This window comes from Lepidochelys olivacea (assembly GCF_965140295.1).
Source record: "Lepidochelys olivacea isolate rLepOli2 genome assembly, chromosome: 1".
In the NCBI taxonomy this organism is placed as follows: Eukaryota; Metazoa; Chordata; order Testudines; family Cheloniidae; genus Lepidochelys; species Lepidochelys olivacea.
Window position 1 is genome coordinate 159,418,452 of NC_140411.1, and position 17,299 is coordinate 159,435,750.

The window sequence follows — 17,299 nt, forward strand, 5'->3', positions numbered from 1 at the left end:
CTGTAATAGTCAGTTCTTTGTGCCTCTCCTCCCATTTTCTCCTGAAATACGCTGATTGAACACCCCTCTTTCCCCAGCTCCCTCCCCTGGTATCTGCCACTGCTAATATGCTGGCACAAATACAGTTCTCTGTTTAAAAAAAAAAATCTGAATTGTTATTATTAATTGTGTTACTGTAGTACCCAAGAGCCCTAGTTGTGAACCAGGACCCCATTGTGCTAGGTGCTCTACAGACCCAGAATAAAAATAGTCCCTGCCCCAGGGAGCTTACAGTCTAAGTATATAAAAAAAAAAAGAATTCTAGATGTTTGCTTTTTTTTTAATTTGGAATTAAAAAGTTTTATTTAATTTTACAACTAATTTGGAATCTGTGTCAGTGAAATGGGGAAAAACTTAAGAGTCCTCATTGTCCCAAAGATGGTGTAAAGTATTGTTTGAAGGAAGAGAGCTTTAAGGCACACTTCAAATAAAATGGATATGTTTGGTGTGACTGGAAGGCAAAGTGAAAATAAGGAAACTTCTCTCATGTATGAGAGTCACAATAATTTTCTTACCAACTGGTCACCTTAGATTTGAAGAAGAATTACTGTTTTGATTTAAAATGACCAGCTATGCATTTAGTCTCCTGAAGCCATGAAACATTAGAGTCACAAAATAACCTATTCAAAAACAGGTACTTCAGATTACCGAATAGAGAGGATGGGCCATCCTTGTGAAAAAGGCACAAGACTTTGAATCAGGGAATCTGAGTGTTGTTGGGATTAACAGCAGATCCTAAAGTACGCTGGGCATTATGCAGGTGTATAGGAAAAAACAGCTGCCTTGAAGAGCTACCAAACTAAAAAGGCCAAAACAGACACAGTGGGGAAAGTGAGACTTGACAATCAAAGCAATCATTGGGATTGGCTGCGTGTTGCTAGTTTTTCTGTAGTTTTTTAAAACTCTTTGGAGTAGAAAAGTAGGCTGAGGAGGAATATCAGGAGCATATGTTAGCAGGAGCAATAACATTTTATAGGGGGTGGATATACCACAGAGGGTAGCTTGAGTGAAGGTGGTAGCAGAGGGAGTGTGATGGAGAGAAGAGACCAGAGCAATAACCAGCTTCCTGAATGACCTTGGGCAAGTTGCTTAGCCTCTCCTGAGCATTCGTTTTCCCCATTTGTAAAATAGGGAAATAATAATCCTTCCTCACGGGAATGGTGTCCATCTTAAATTCCTGAGTGTCTGTAAAGTGTTTGGAGAACGTCAAGTTGCTAGTAGCCCAAAATATATAAATGAATATGAACAGGAAATAGAAAAGAGATGTTAAACCTCAACAATTTCCTTTTATATATTTTGAAAATGAGCCTCTATTCTTGCACCCAAGCTTTTTGCATGAGTAAGTCTGGATGCTCGAGGGTTTGTATGTTCTCAGGCTCGTTTTTGCTTGCACAAATCTGGCAGCAACACCACTTATCTGATTTGTGTGTACACAGTTTTTTTAACCTGAGGCTCTTTACTGGAACAAGCTTTTATTTTGCTGTAAGCTAATCTTTTCTGTAAATAAAACTTTCCTAACTGATGGGAAGTCACAAGGCATCTGTAATTATCATGGCCCAGGAGCTGTATCCTGCGAAATAATGACTGGTCTGAGGCATTAGTTGGCATCCTTATGCATTGCCTTGTGTCACTAATACCAACAGGTCATTCCTCCCTGAGAAATTTCCCACATTAAGGTAGTTGTTACTGTGCCAACTGAGAAGGGGAGAAATAAAATTTTTAGTGGGAGATGCATTTTCTGTTTCAGTCTGTTTCAGTCCCACACTGAGCTCCTTGCAGGATAAAGGCTGTACTCCAGGGGTAGGCAACTTACGGCACCCGAGCTGATTTTCAGTGGCACTCACACTGCCCAGGTCCTGGCCACTGGTCCGGGGGGCTCTGCATTTTAATTTCATTTTAAATGAAGCTTCTTAAACATTTTAAAAACCTTATTTACTTTATATACAACAGTAGTTTACTTATATAATATGGACTTGTAGAGAGAGACCTTCTAAAAATGTTAAAATGTATTACTGGCACGCAAAACCTTAAATGAGAGTGAATAAATGAAGACTCGGCACACCACTTCTGAAAGGTTGCCGACCCCTGGTGTATTCTATAGAAGGCAAGTTCATCTGTGGTGTAACTTCACAGAAGTGTCCTTATAGGGTGACCAGATGTCCCGATATTTTGGGCTTTTCTTTATTACACACACACTCACACCCCAATTTTTCATACTTGCTGTCTGGTCACCCTCCGTCCTTATAAAAGGTACAGCTGATAGCCCGTATTACTTTTTGGATGGAAAATCACCCAGCTAATATACCAGATTTGTTTTCAGATTGATGGGAGCACATAGATAATACCAAAACATGATTGTTCATGGAATGCTATTTTTTGCTTTCTTTTGGGGGGAGGGATAGCTCAGTGGTTTGAGCATTGGCCTGCTAAACCCAGGGTTGTGAGTTCAATCCTTGAGGGGGCCATTTAGGGATCTGGGGCAAAAATTGGGGATTGGTCCTGCTTTGAGCACGGGGTTGGACTAGATGATCTCCTGAGGTCCCTTCCAACCCTGATATTCTATGATTCTATGAAATACCCAACAAATGAGATTAGCCTGTAGGGCCAAATTTTCAAATGTATTAGGCACTTAACTCCCTTGGCAATTAGGGTGGCTGAATACCTTTAAAAAAATCTGGTCTTTAGTGCTTTATTGTTCTGTGTTGCTAAAGAAAAGCCTAACAATAGTTTAAGCAGGTTCATTGAATTCTTGATTCTGAGTTCTTTGTTTGTTGCTCCCGAGTAATATGTTAGCTCGGGTTTGGGTTTTTTTGTTTTTGTTTTTTTTTAATGGCTTTTCTCGCTGCTACCCTCCCCAAAACCTCCTTTTTCCAAATCAACTGACCGTCTGATTTCCCACCCTCTCACTTCCATTCCCTCCAGAGTCGTACAGGTGAGTATAGTCTTATGTTTACATAACATCATTGTTTCATTACACACATGGAGCACTGATTTTTACCTCTTAGTTTTTTTAAAAAAAATCTTTCCTGTCTTTAGAGTGTGTGGGTGTGTGTGAAAATGAAAATTTCAGGTGCTACATCCCCTGGATTTTTTTTTTTCTTTTTGTCCAGCTTTTTTCCAAGACCCACAGCATTTAACAAACCCCAAGAACTCAGTGGGATGTGGATTCATTAAGTAGTAGTTGTACTGTACTGCACTTTAAACATGAACGATGCTTTACAAGTGCTAATTCTTATAATTTTAACGGTCTCTAGGATGGACGGGGGCGCTGTTGAACTTTTATGTTATTACAGGACACTTTGCTTTTAAGTTTGGTAACTTTCTCTCTTTAGATTCATCTGAAAGACAGCTTGGGGAAACTTTCTCATATCCTGGAAATAGACCACTTTGCTCTAGTTGTACATGAACAGATTCAGTGTGAGTATAACATAACACTCCTTGTGAAAGGTAGTGTAGTGTGTGTGTGTGTGTATATGTGTGTGTGTGTGTATAATAAAAACCAGTACCAAATGACACGGTGAGCTGTTATGTATGAGGCATTATATATTGTGTGGCAAAAGTTGGGTAAACCAAAGGCCCCAATCATCTTACCCTTGTAGATATTCCTGTATAACATCATTACTAACATTGGATCACGAGAATGATGAAATGATTAGAAACATTCTTTACGGTGAGACTCAAGAAGCTCAGTCTGCTTAGCTTAACAAAGAGTAAGTTAAGGGGTGACTTAATCACAATCTGTAAGTATCCACATGCGGAACAGAAATTAGATAAGAGGGCTCTACCAGCTAGTAGACAAAGGTATAACAAGTTCCAGTAGTTGAAAGTTGAAGCTAGACAAATTCAGTCTAGGGAAAAAGTGCACATTATAACAGGGAGGGTAATTAACTGTTGGACAAACTTACCAAGAGTTGTGGTAGAACTCGCATCACTGGAAATTCTTAAATCAAGAGTGGATGTTTTCCTAGAACATTGCTCTAGTTCAAACAGGAATTAATTCAAGGAAGTCCTGTGGCCTGTGTTATTCAGAAGGTTAGACTACATGATCACAATGGTCCCTTCTGGCTTTATAGTTTAAGAATCTATGAGCATTGTGACAATGCACTGCTTTGCATTGAGAAAATGTTTTTCTGATTGACCTCTAGCTTTTTTTGTGGGTTCTTAAAGTTACTGTAGAACACATCGTAGCATCAGAGTCATTCAAATTGTTCTTTCCATTGTGCATTACCTTGCATTTTTCTATACAGAATTTCACCTGTTAGTGTGTTACCCATTTGTTTCCTTTGTTAGATCCCTCTGAAGTGACTCTCAAGCCCCTGTAGACTTCACTAAGCTAAACAGTTGTCTTTTGCAAATGTTGCCTCTTCACTGTTCAACCCATTTCCAGATCATTCAAATAATGCGAAGTATTAAGTCTCCTAGTACAGCAACGTGAGGCACTACATTGCTAACATCTTCCATGTTGAAAACACAATTTATTCCAAACTCTTATCTCTCAGCTAGTTCTTAATCCATGACATAAATTTACCTCTCTTCCCATGACTATTTAGTTTCCTTTGCAACCTTATGAGGAAATTTAGCAAAGGCTTTCATTTCAGTAATTCCTAGAGTGCTGTCAATAAGAATGGCAGCTCACCTCCATCTGAATGTACAATCGGTTGGGTAGGTTGGCTTAACCAGACCTGCAGGCCTCTAGTATTTTGGAGTCATAGTTGGCTTCTAGTTTTAGGCAGCAGTAGATAAAAATTGAGTATGTGTGTTTGGTTTGAGCCTTGCAAAGTAGGAAAAATCTTCTTGTGTTTTTCTGTAGATCTCAGTGACGGCTCCTCCAGTAAGAGACAGATGGTGTTTGGCGTTGTTACAGCCATTGACTTGCTTAACTTTGTGACTGCACGGGAGCGGGAAAGAAGGGCCACCTAAGTTCAAGGACCACTCTGTTTGCAACATCTTCCATGGCATTTTACAATCTCTAGAAAGAATCACGTCTCTCTTTCTCTCTTTTCCTTTGCTAGAATGTTCTGTCTCATGTTTTTATTTTTAGAATGTTAAAAACAACACAGCTGGAATCATCCCGACTACTGTGATGTAACAGCACATCTAAGTGTTGCAGAGCTTTTCAGGATTGTTAGCTCTCAGCCTCCTGAAATTGGTTGACCTGGATAGCATTTATATAAAAAACAAATGTTAGACCTCACTGATTTTAAGTCTAAAACACTGTTAACACTTAATTGAAGGTAATAAAGTGAACAGCCAAGCCATTTTGTTGGAAGCTGAGGCTAGAGCAATCTAGGAAGACTGCCTATGAGACTGTGTGTTGTTCATTAACATAGAATAAGTCAAAGACTGTGGATTTGGTGACAATATGGGTATGCCTTACCTAGTAAAACATTTCTGTATCTTTTCACAATGCGATGGTTAACTTGAAACAGGGTTGAGGTAAATCCTGGACTCCAACTCTAGGGTTTACCTCCAGCAGCTGTTTTGAGTCAGAGCTATCACTTGCCTTGTCTTGACTGAAATATGGCAATGAGATAGCTAACACAAGCAAGTGGTCTTACTATAAAAGCCACACCTTTTTATTAGTGAAGACACAGCTCCTATCATTTATTTTTGCCTGGCTGAATAAGCACATGTGTAAACGACAATAAATCAAAATCAGATCAAGCTCTTTAAAGAGCGAATTCTTAGCGGTTATGGCATGTTTGATGCATGACAAGAAGGCAGACCTTTCCCCTGAAAACTTTTATCTAAGACTGACCTACCTTGAACTGAAGTTCTTACGCCTACACCTGGGTTATACAACGTCATTCTTTCCCGGCAGGAGCAAGGCGAGGCCCTGTAAGATCCTTTCATAGCAGCCCCCTGGCTCCTCAAGTGCTTCTGAACTCTAGATGTTACTGCAGGGAAGGAACACTAGCTTCTGTGATGTATAACAAAACATAAACACAACTACGACAAAATCCTACCCTTACTTAGACATATATAATGGACTACAGGCAGTAGGGCTGCATATGTCTGAGAGAGGACAGAATTTGACCCATAACATTTAACTAGTGTACTGAATACACTGTGACCAAACTTACCAGTGCCCAACTGCAGTGGCATTGTCTGAGCCAGTCACAGTGGAGGGGATGCTGTGCAGTTAGCTAGGTGTAACTGTATGGATTTCTTTTAGCTACAGAGGCTTCTGGTCTCTCATTTGTATCTGACTTGCATTAGTTTAGTGTTGCCCTTTCTCAAACTGTTCAGTCCCCCTAACCCTGTACTCTGGCTAATAGCAGCTCTCGGCCACTCTGCAGTGGTTTACATGATAACTCTACAGTTATGGGGGGCAGGGGGAGAATCTACTTCCTATCTCTATTATGACTGCTGTGATCCTCCTCTGATAAGTTATTTGCCACAATAAAGCTCTCTGCAGCACAGAGTTGCTGTTTCGGCTTCTCACTCCCTTTAGCTGTAGCAGAAAAATTCTACAGTTTACACAAAAAGCCAGACAAAAACTCCCAAAGAAACTGCAGCTGTCAATCAACTAAAAGAGGGATTTTTATATATATATATGTATGTATGTATATAATGAAAATACAGCTGGGTGGGGTTCACCCATCTGTATTTTCATTTCCCTCCTTCTTTTGATCTCTGCAGGTCAGCAGGTCTCTTAGCCCCACAAATGCTGTCACATTTGCTTTGCAGTTTGAAAATCTGCAGCCCCTGCCTCCCAATTTAGTTTTGAACACAAACTGTAAACAAAAGTATTAGTTATTCTGGGGACAGTAGCCTTGCTGGCCTGGAGAGGAGAGAAATTAATGTGTAATGGGAGATGAGAGTTAAGACTGGCTTTGGAGGTTTCTTTACCTTCTGTAGCATGACAGTCTCTATTTTGTTTTGTAACTGCTTCTCTTTACTCTTAAAAGTTGAATATTAAAAAATTTCATCATAATAACAACTTCAGGCTGCTTCATGTTAACTCTTTAATGTCATGTCCATGGCTACTAAAGGCTTCTGCCTTTGGCCTCTAAGTTTGTTCAACCCAGGGTATGATTACCTCAACACCAGAAGTCCCCTGAAGTTACTGTTATAACAAAGTTGCTTGGCGCCAGTGAGCAGCTTAGATAGCATTAAAGAAATGCTCCCTTCCACTTGATCCTGGACTGATTTAAGTAATTATCTATCGATGGAACAGTACCATTCGGAGGGAATCTAATAGACCGTTGCATCTGGCAGAATCGTCCCAGTCCTGAAATGACTTGGAGAAAAAGTAATCAAATGCAGCGGTCTGTTCAAAACTCCCTGTGTATTCTTTGGCAGCGGTTCTCAAACTGTGGGTCGGGATTGCCTAAAAATCTCTGTATTTACTGTGCTGTGAAGACCAAATAAGGCTGGCAGAGAAGTGTGTGTGTGAGAGAGAAACTCAAGTCTTATGTCCAAAGCTTGAATAGAACTGTTTTTACTGGTGGGTGTGTGTTGGTGTGTATGCACCCTCCATATTATCTAGATTTTTGTGAACTGATGCTGGCTACCTTACTTAAAACTACTTTACATAGGGATATTTGTTGAAATGTTGCATTGCATTTGTATGTCTTCTCTTTAAATTTCAACACTTTTGGTTTACTAGTGACTCTGTAAAAACATTAGAGTTTTCTTATATGAAGGCAATTTTTCAACTAAATCTGTGGAATTCATCTTTGCAAGGTTTGCTAGTAACTTCATGTGTCAGATAAGGATTTAGAGAGAGCTTTAAAGTTCTTTTTCCAATCATGCCATTTCTGTGGCTGACTCCAGAATTCCATGTATGTAGTGTAATTGCAGCCGTGTCGGTCCCAGGATATTAGACAGACAAGGTGGTGAGGTAATATCTTGTATTGGACCAACTTCTGTCAATAGAGACAAGCTTTTGAGCTACACAGATCTTCCTGTAGCTTCAAAGCTTCTGGTCCAATAAAAGACACTGTCTCTCTCACCTTGTCTCTCCAGAATTCTATGTAATTCAATTAATTGCTCCTGTTGGACAGACGTAATCTTCACAGAGTTCACCACTGGGTGCTGTCTTAACCTATAGATTGCAATACTGAGCTTCATGCAGCAAGTAATACACTGTTTTAAATAACGTTAGCCATTGCAGACTTCATTCAGCGCTCTTTCTTAGTGTTTAATGTCAACATTTAAGCTACTCTACGGTGATTAAGGGAAGTCTTTTATGTTTTAAAGGGAAAATATTCAATACAATGTGCTGAATTTATTGCACAAAAGTTCAATGTACATTATAAAGAGTTCAATAAAAGCTACTTGAGTGACTTAAAATGGATGGGTATATTTTTAATTTTGCTGTTGGCAGTCCAAGTTGAAAGTACCTTTGACTATAGACCTGTTGAGTGAAATTTTCAACAGTCAGAAGGCACCACCCAGTTCCAATTGGTTGACTGTAACTTTATCTGCCCTTTTTATCTCTCTGGAAGGAGCTGGGGATATGTGAGGATCCTGGCAGAGAGCCATGTTTTTGTCTGACCTATGTTTCATAACAAAACACATGCAACGGTAAAGATGCAAAACTTAAACACACAAAAGGCAAATGCTAACGTGTTTACAGCAGCATTTACTTACCCACATTGCAAGCCTGTATTGATTACTAATTAGACTGATATTTGCATACATGAATAAATAGGAACAATACGGATCAGTTAGCATTGCTATGAGAACTTGGTGTCTTTTTTGGTTGTACAGTAAACTCATAATGTTAATGATTCATTAACAAAACTTTTAGTTTTTAATTTTCTTTCTTTTTTTAATAAAAAATAAGCTGCCAGGGGAGAGGGGAAACGCTATCTGCATTGTTATGAAACTACTTGTTTGTGTGTGTTGCATAGTTACAGTGCCTCAGTTAATTGCTCATCTTAAACCAGAGTAGAAATGATTTATTTGCCATGCACTAAAGTAAACATTTAATCTCCTTGCAAAAAATTAAGTTATAATTTGCACAGCAACAGCTCTTCATTGCAGACTAGCTACATGTGACGTTTGCAAGCTCGAGTCTTTTAGACCTATGTGTATGAAGATTTTCCTTTTTTTTAAAGCAGAGAAATTATATTTAGAATGCCCCCCAGCCCCCATCAATAATAGCTGGACAGATTTTTTTTCTTCCAAACCTCCATTTTTGGTATCAATCAGAAGATTAGATTGTGTCCTATTTTTTCCCCTTTCTTTTTCTTTTTGGAATGTTTCAGCCCAATGGGAGAATTTTGCAAGAAAGGAGTGACTGTAGCACACTGATAATTGAAGTCACAGTGCAACATCTGCTCTAACGTTTTGTGACTTAATGTTTTTTTAAGTTCGTCTTTTGAGGTGTTGATCAGTGACCCAGTCTAAAAGTCATTCTTGGACAGGAGGTCCTGGATTGCTCAGTGGATGGGTAATACAACACGAAGACACCCTGAATAGCGCCTAGATTACTGGTTGAAATATAGCCCACCTATGCAACGATTGCAAATAACTTCTATCAAATATGTTTGGTAGCATATAGAAAATGAATTCTGATCATTTCAGTCCAATATCTAGTAGACAGGTGTTGCTTGCAAACCCGCTATTGCAATGATGGAGGGCTAGTGGTGGCCACAGCAGAGAACAATGGCTAACGGGGCATGGAGGAACAAGGCAGTCTTAGCCATAGGCTAAAGCTGTCTGCCTACAGTGCCACTTTCAGTGCAGCAGCAAAAGAGTGTCTCTGATCACTCCCTTCAGTTCATTCCCAAACTCCTGTTCAGCCTGCAGTTTCTATCCACTTGCCTACTCACCCCACTCCAAAAAGGGTTTCCTATTTCTGCTCACTTGTGTGCAGCAGTTCCAAACATGCCCCCAAATCCTTTTGTACATTTGCTTCTTGAAGCACTATGCAGCTAAAGCGAAGGACGCTGGGGGTACCCTTTGGTTCTAAAGGCAGCTGCTGTGGGTGACTGATCAGAAACAGGGACCCCTTTTGGTAAGAGGAAGTGACACTGATGGGAGACATGGTGGAAGGGAGGAAGCCTAGATTTGCAAAACAGTAAGGTATGCCTGGGGTTGATAAATGATTGAACCCTCCTCATCCCTAGAGGTGCTCCCCCTGAATAAGGGTGGGACAGTGCTCGGAAGCTTGCAAGGTACAATCTCTGCTGAGCCTGTTCTGTAGATAGAGGATTTCAGTCCACAAAATGACCTTTCATAAGCAATAAATTCCCTTTTAGAAAGAAGTCCTGTTACTGGTGGAGGTGCCTGTATCTATCCCCTCTGGATGGTAAAAGCTGAAAGTCTCACAGACATGCTGGAGATGGGCAGAGGGAGCTCAAAAATAAAGGCAGACCCCAAAAAAATCCTCAATATTGTCTTTTTAGAACAACTCAGGATTTTGGGGGTCTAACTCAGGAGTTTTGAACCTGTGGGTTTGGTAATGCTGGGATTAGCGAGGAAAAGGAGGTAGTCGGTGCTGCTCTGCCCTACCTGCCCTCAATTTGGGGGACACAAGGACATGCAGGACACAGGCGCAGCCCAATGGTCAAAGATTCTGATCTTGTAGGCATAGGGCACAGGTGCACACAAGCATGCTCCACCTGGACAAAATATCTCAGAGTCAGCAGGTAAGGTAAGTGATGGTTCTTTCTGCCCCCAGTTAAACCTGTGCAAGTGTGCTGGAAATACAGTTGCACGAGCGCAAGTGAGGGCTAGTTTTAAAGGCAATAATTACATAAGGCAGTCAGTCCTGTTAGTGAATTAACAGCATGTAACCCTTCTGCCAGTCAGAATTGGCAGCAACGAGGGCCGGATTCAGTATCTAGGGGTTCCTTTTCAACAATACAACACAAAACTGGCTCAAAACCCTCACCCAGTGACCTGGGACAATTAGACACCACTTCCTGTAAGAGGTAATACTTCCCCTCTTGCAAGCACAGAGTCTGGGTGTAGCAAAAACTTTTAATAAAAGGAGGGAAGTAACTCAGCATTAATTTGGGAAAACACCACAAGTATGTTCATAAACATAAACCCAGAGCAAAAGACCCACCCCCAAGTAAGTTGAGCAATGTCCTTTTCCCCTCAGGTTCGAAAGTCCAGCAACCCAAAAGTCCTTTTAACGTGCCCGTCCCTTCTCAGCAACTGTGAGTGGGGTGCAGTCCTTGGTCAGTGCAGCCCCAGAGTCCAGAAGTTCATCTGCAGAATTCACTTCCCACCCTGGCTGGAAAGTGGCGGGTTGGGGGGTAAAGAGGCACCTTACATGCTCTGCTGCTCGGACACTCGCTCGCCACACCTCTCCACTAGCTACCTTACTGGGCACTTGCCATGCCGTTCTGCCAGCCGCCTTGCTAGCCACGCTGCTCTGCCAGCTTCCCACTCACCAAGATGTCTTCAGGGCCCACCACTTAACACAGATCTTAATGATCTCAGCTGTTAGTGGTGGGTCGGGGGGAGGAAAGGGGAATGCCTCATTGCTGGTGCACCCTGGGCAGTCTCTTGCACCAGAAACACTGTCCCAAAATAGGTCTAATACTTAGGCCTAGGTATCAGTGATTTCAGCTTTGCAGCGTGTAACAAGACTCTCAATTAAGTCTAAATTACTTCTTTTATTATACTGTGGAGAGAGCGAGGGTTAAATGGTGTCCAGGACCTTAAACAGGGCCCTCACCGCCAAGTACCTGTCCCCACCCTCTCTCAACTCATTGGGCTTTGGAACCCATGTCCCCTGCCTAGCGAGTGCCATTCAGTTGAGGGTAAGGCCCTCCATTGGGGTATGCCAGGCACAGTTCTGCTGCCCTCAGTTCACACAGCAAGGATAGCAGCCCCTTTATTACTCCTGCCGCAGGAACAGGGAGACTGGGGATCCAGCCCCAGCCACACATAATTATTTGGGCAAGCAATTCCATCATGCTGAGTGTCTAAGCAGGGTGGGCGTGCTCATGCAAACGAGATCAACTCCTGAAGTCCTTTTGCACAGCTCACCACTAGATGTCAGAGGAGAGCTCATTCAGACTGTTTACATCCATAACACAAAAATCCTCTGAGGACACTAGGCGAGAATTGTTTAGATTTAGTAATGCAGAGACAGCCAAACTAATTGCTTAAATATAGGCAGCAAGAAGAGCTAGATTCATAAAGGGACTTGGTTGCCAAAGTTCAACATTTAGGCACCACTGAGATCTTCACAGCTCCTCCTCAGTAACCCTCTAAACTTGTGGGTGCCTAAATTCCCTAGTTGCCTAGATCTCTGCCAGTAAAGTCCCCATAGCCCCTTAGCTCACACAGGTAAGCATGTGCAAAACTGCCTAAGTCCAGACTCTGCCAAGCTGCTAGGTGCCCTCGCTCACACCTACACCCCTAGATGTCCACCCACCTGTCTCGCTGACAGGGCTTGATCTGGTCGCTGTGCTCAGAGCATGCCAACTGGCTATGTCTCGCACAACAGACAGCTGAGGGCAACTTGTGTATATGCATGCGCTTAATCGCCTGCTGGTCAGGGCATTCTTGGGATGTGGGAGATCTGGTTTCAGACCTTTGCTCTGCCTTATTTAGAGCAGGTACTTGAACTTGGAGTTTTCGTATCCCAGAGGAGTGTCCTAATTCATTGGGCCAGAGTAAGAGCAATTGACTTTGTAGCTCAGTGATTCAGGCACTCACCTGGGAGGTTGGGGACGTGAGTTCTGGTCCCTGGGCCAATGAATATTTAATTCTACAAAAATGGAACCACTCCAAGAGGAGGGCTTGAGAAAAATCCCAGTATAGCCTAATGGTTAGGGCACTCAGGTGGGCAATGGGAGCACTATGTTCACATCCTGTTCCAAATCAAGGAGCGCAGGGGATCTGAAACAAAAAGGACTGGGTTTCTCTTCCACACCTCCTTTTGGAAAACCCCCTTAGGAATGTCTGTTGAAAGTAAGGAGTGTGCAACGCCACGTGCCGTGACCAAGGCAAAGTATTTACCAGTTGCAGTGGGGGGCTTGGTGAAGAAGAATGTGTTTTACCTTTGGGTGATGGCTCAAGGAAATCAGAGACATCCTCCGTGTTTTAGAACTGTGCTGCACTGGATCGTTCTCATAGGAGACATGAACAATTTACTGGGAAAAATATAAAGAAGCACAGGTTATCCCAGGGCTTGTATTATAATTTTGCCAGATAACAAGACCCTCCCCCCAGCTCCTTGACAACACTGAGACGTATTCTTCTTTCCTCTACCAAACTCTGAGGTAACAGATGTGGACATCTCTGAGGGCACCGCAATGAAGGAACAGCTGGGAAGAGGTGTTGTACTTTAAAATTAATGTGCAGGTGATACAAACAAATACTAAAATCTTTTGAAAAATATGGGCCCTATTGAGCCCCACATTGTGGTAACTAAGAGAAATTTTGAATTTCCTAAAACGTGATTGTTGTATTCAGTTGTATTCATTCAATTTCTGCCTATAATACCATAAAGATTAGGACTCGACTTTGATACCCTCACTCATGTTGAGCAGGAGCTTACTTTGTAAGTGCTACCATGGACTTCAGATGGATTACACATAAAATCAGATTTCCTCAGCATGAGCAGAGGTATTGGAATCTGACCCTTAGTGAGAAGAACGTTTTATTGTTTTTAAAAAAAGACTTTAAAAGATTTCTTTTCTTAATGAGAAAAAAGAATTGTTGATAGATGTTGTTTTTCAGGTTTCAGCCATGGAGTGAAGCTTTATGTTCATATAAGGATTGTATAATAAGCATACAGACTTCTGATATAGCCAACCGCCGATGTATTTTTTTCAACCTTAAACACTCATAATTCATACAATGTGCAAGTGAAAGGATCAAGTCCTCCATTGGCTAGCATAATTCCATTGACTTCAATGGAGTCATACTAACCAGTAAAGAATTTGTCTCTGGGCTCTTACATCAAAACAACTTTACCTTAAGGCACCCTTTAAAACCCAGTGAAAAATGTTCTGTTTTGAATGTTCAGACCTGCCATTTTCAACTTTGCTAGACTGTTTTTCTTCACGTGTGGGTGGATTTCCCTCCTCCTTGAGGAAGGCTGCACTCACACCAAGCTTCACACTATAGCTTCAGTTGCTTTTTAAAAAGCCACAGGAAACTTTTGTCACGGGGAAATGTGTGTGGTTTTCTCCTTCCACAATGGAATAAGCTTAAAAAAAAAAAAAGCACTGAACCAACGTGCCTCCCAGTTTCCCCAGAATTCACCTTTGAGCTGCACCCATCCTTCCTAATGAGAAGTCTAGATTCCCGTGCAAGAGAGAATCAGCCGAGAGGTTGGCTTTGTGGTCATGAAATTCCTAAGCAGCTGGGCACCCACCAGTTCAAACTAGTGGAGCCAGATCAGCGCTTCATCCTTTCAAAGGCAGAGTAAATTGCATAGTACTCAATTAATCAATGTGAAATCTTTCAGATGATCTTTAAAAACAGAAGCCCTATCTGCTCCTCATGACTTATTCTACGTGAGAGCAAGGAATTTTCCCAGATGTCTTTGCCCAAAATGTGCCATCTTCTCTCTGCTACTGTCCTATGATGTGTTGTAGTCTGGTTGTCTACCTTGCTGCAACTTTCCTGCCCGAGGTATGTAAATAAATGTAAAATGTAAAAGCTGGTATGTAAATACAAAATCTGAATGCACCCCACCTCTGAAGGGAACAGTCATGCAAAATTTAAATGTAATAAACAACAGTTTATTACATTTAAATAAGTAACCAGATTACTTATATGATCTGGTTTTTTTCTACTGTTCATAACGTTTGCAGATGGAACTTGAACGTTGCACCATAGGAAGGTAAGAATTATGTAACGATGTACCACTTTGTTTTTTCATTGTTATATACCCATGATGAAATGAATGGGAGTTGTTTGCATGGAATGAAGATATGATGGGGTGTCAGAGCTAACCTCTGTTCCCCACAAAATGTGTGGGCTGAACTGCCCCATCGTCTGAGCACACAGTTGGCAAGGCAGCATCAAACCAATACAAAATTCCTGTGTCTTCAGTAAAGAGTGTGCAAGGCAGATCTGGCTGTGTGAGGAGGTTACAGACCCACGCTGCTCAAAACACACTGTTGATGTTCATCTCACAGTCAGTCCCATATCTAGACTAGATTTAACCATGTATTGATTCAAGGTATATTTGTGAAGGGAGATATCGAGGCCAGAATGGACCCCTTGGATTATTCTTTAACTGGAATGTACACAGAACATCATTCTTACTGGGACTAACATTATTTGGAGCACCTTTATGTGTGACCTGGAAGACTGGGTCACATCAGATAACACACAGGATTGTTCCACTATGGATTATCCCTGGCAATGTTTTCCAGAGATTCAACATATCACAAAAGGCCAAAGATAATGTCATTCCTCTGCTGGGGCCTCTGTCTGTTATGTTTATTGCCTTGGAAAGGTTTGGGTTCAAAACAAATAGTCATTGCTGCTTTTTATAACCTGTGTTCATGTACGACAGCAAAGTTTCCCACACACCTCCTTTTTAATAGTTGTTCATCTCAGCCAGCATGCAATCACTTGAGAATCCTTATAGAGTCCTTTACACAGGGGTGCAAAGGATCCTTAGGTGCTACATCCTGATTTAGTAATAAAGCTGCTAACAACAGGAATCTGGAAAAAAATCCATAATGAACCTCTTTCACCGCCAGCCCATCAATCTTAAAGTGCATCAGACATGCTAGGCAGTTAGTTGCGTAATCCTGGAACTGTTCTCCCATAATACTGTGCCTTTGCATTGTACCTGAGGGTGACAGAATCACAACCTTATGGGAGTTGGTGCTACTCAATGTGAGTAACTGCTATGGAATCAGGCCCTGAAAATGTGTTTGATTGTAGGGTGCCCCAAAGACATGAAGGATATTTGTACAGTGGGGTGCACCAAAGCGTTTCTTATCCTTCTGTTATGGTTTTAGTTTCTGACTCAGCAAGGCCCCTAAGCACATGCTGATCTTTAAAGTTAAGCACATGCTTAAGTACTTTGTTGAACTGGGATGAGTTTAAGCATGTGCTTAAGAGCTTGCCGAACAGAGGCCTGAATGTACATGTGCCTGGTGAATTTTTAAAACTAAAGCTAAGTAAATAAAAACTGAATCAATAAATAAATTGCATATTCTGTTTACATCCTGACCATTAAGATTTTGAGATGAATCACATACTAAACCTGAGCAGGTATACATGCCACGAGATCGCCCAATCAGTATCTTTCATGAAGTGTTCTAACGCAGCTGATTGGCTTTCTCTCACACTACTGCAGATATAAACAGGTGAGCTAAAGCATTAGGGGGAAGTCACTCAGCAATTATCTTGAGGCCAGGTAAGTATATCTTATCTAATACTCTCAGTACTTCTCTTCTAATGATATATATGCAGTTTTTATTAATCAGATAGCATTGCTTTGATTTTACTGTAGCATGTGACTTGGGGGCCACATTCCAAGGTTTGATTAGGGTTCATTGAGAATCTGTGTTAACAAGTTCTGGATAGTCCTATTTTATTGGAAAACTAACCTTCTATTTGTCTAGCTTGGTGAGATTTTTAAGAAAAACATTTTCTATTCACTCACTTTTAAATTACACAAAAGATTTGAATTTTCTTTGAGTGCTGCAAAAGATTGGATGGGCAAATTAGTATGAAAATCTTTCTGTTGTGCCAAACCCTTCTTTATCTCTTCATTCAGCCTAACGTATGAAGGTTTCTTCACAGAGCAGGGATGTTTTCTTTCATCTGAAGAGTTATCAGTGCAATGTGATTAAATAGCCATAAACTAAAATCTGCAAAACACTTCATACTCATCAGCTAAGGTGACGAGTCCTGTGCAGCATGCTAGACACGAATTGCATAGCTGCAGCTCCACAATCACACGCGCTCCGAGCCCTTTTTCCCCCTTGCTGCCTCTCTGTCCAGTATGTCCTGTGTTATTAATTTTGACCAGGGGTAGGCAACCTATGGCACGCATGCCAAAGGTGGCATGCGAGCTGATTTTCAGTGGCACTCACACTGCCCTGGCCACCGGTCGGAGATCTGGTTTTTAACTTAATTTTAAATGAAGCTTCTTAAACATTTTAAAAACCATATTGACTTTACATACAACAATAGTTTAGTTATATATTGTAGACCTATGGAAAGAGACCGTTTAAAAACGTTAAAATGTATTACTGGCACGCGAGACTTTAAATTAGAACGAATAAATGAAGACTCAGCACACCACATCTGAAAGGCTGATGACCCCTGACTTAGACATTAAATTCTGTGCTTGCACAAAGGCTTC

General features: G+C 41.3%; 1 protein-coding gene across 2 annotated transcripts in view; it reads left to right on the forward strand.

The window, feature by feature from the left end:
* LOC311531527 (cystathionine beta-synthase-like) overlaps window positions 1-8,325 on the forward strand; it is a 52,876-nt gene extending 44,551 nt beyond the window's left edge. For both annotated transcript variants that reach the window (XM_084648969.1, XM_084648970.1), the window contains exons 16-17: window positions 3,372-3,456; window positions 4,850-8,325. In XM_084648969.1, the coding sequence (XP_084505095.1) occupies window positions 3,372-3,456; window positions 4,850-4,959 (195 nt within the window). In that variant the 3' untranslated portion in view covers window positions 4,960-8,325. The remainder of the gene's footprint in view (window positions 1-3,371; window positions 3,457-4,849) is intronic.
* The last annotated feature ends 8,974 nt before the right edge of the window (window positions 8,326-17,299 follow it).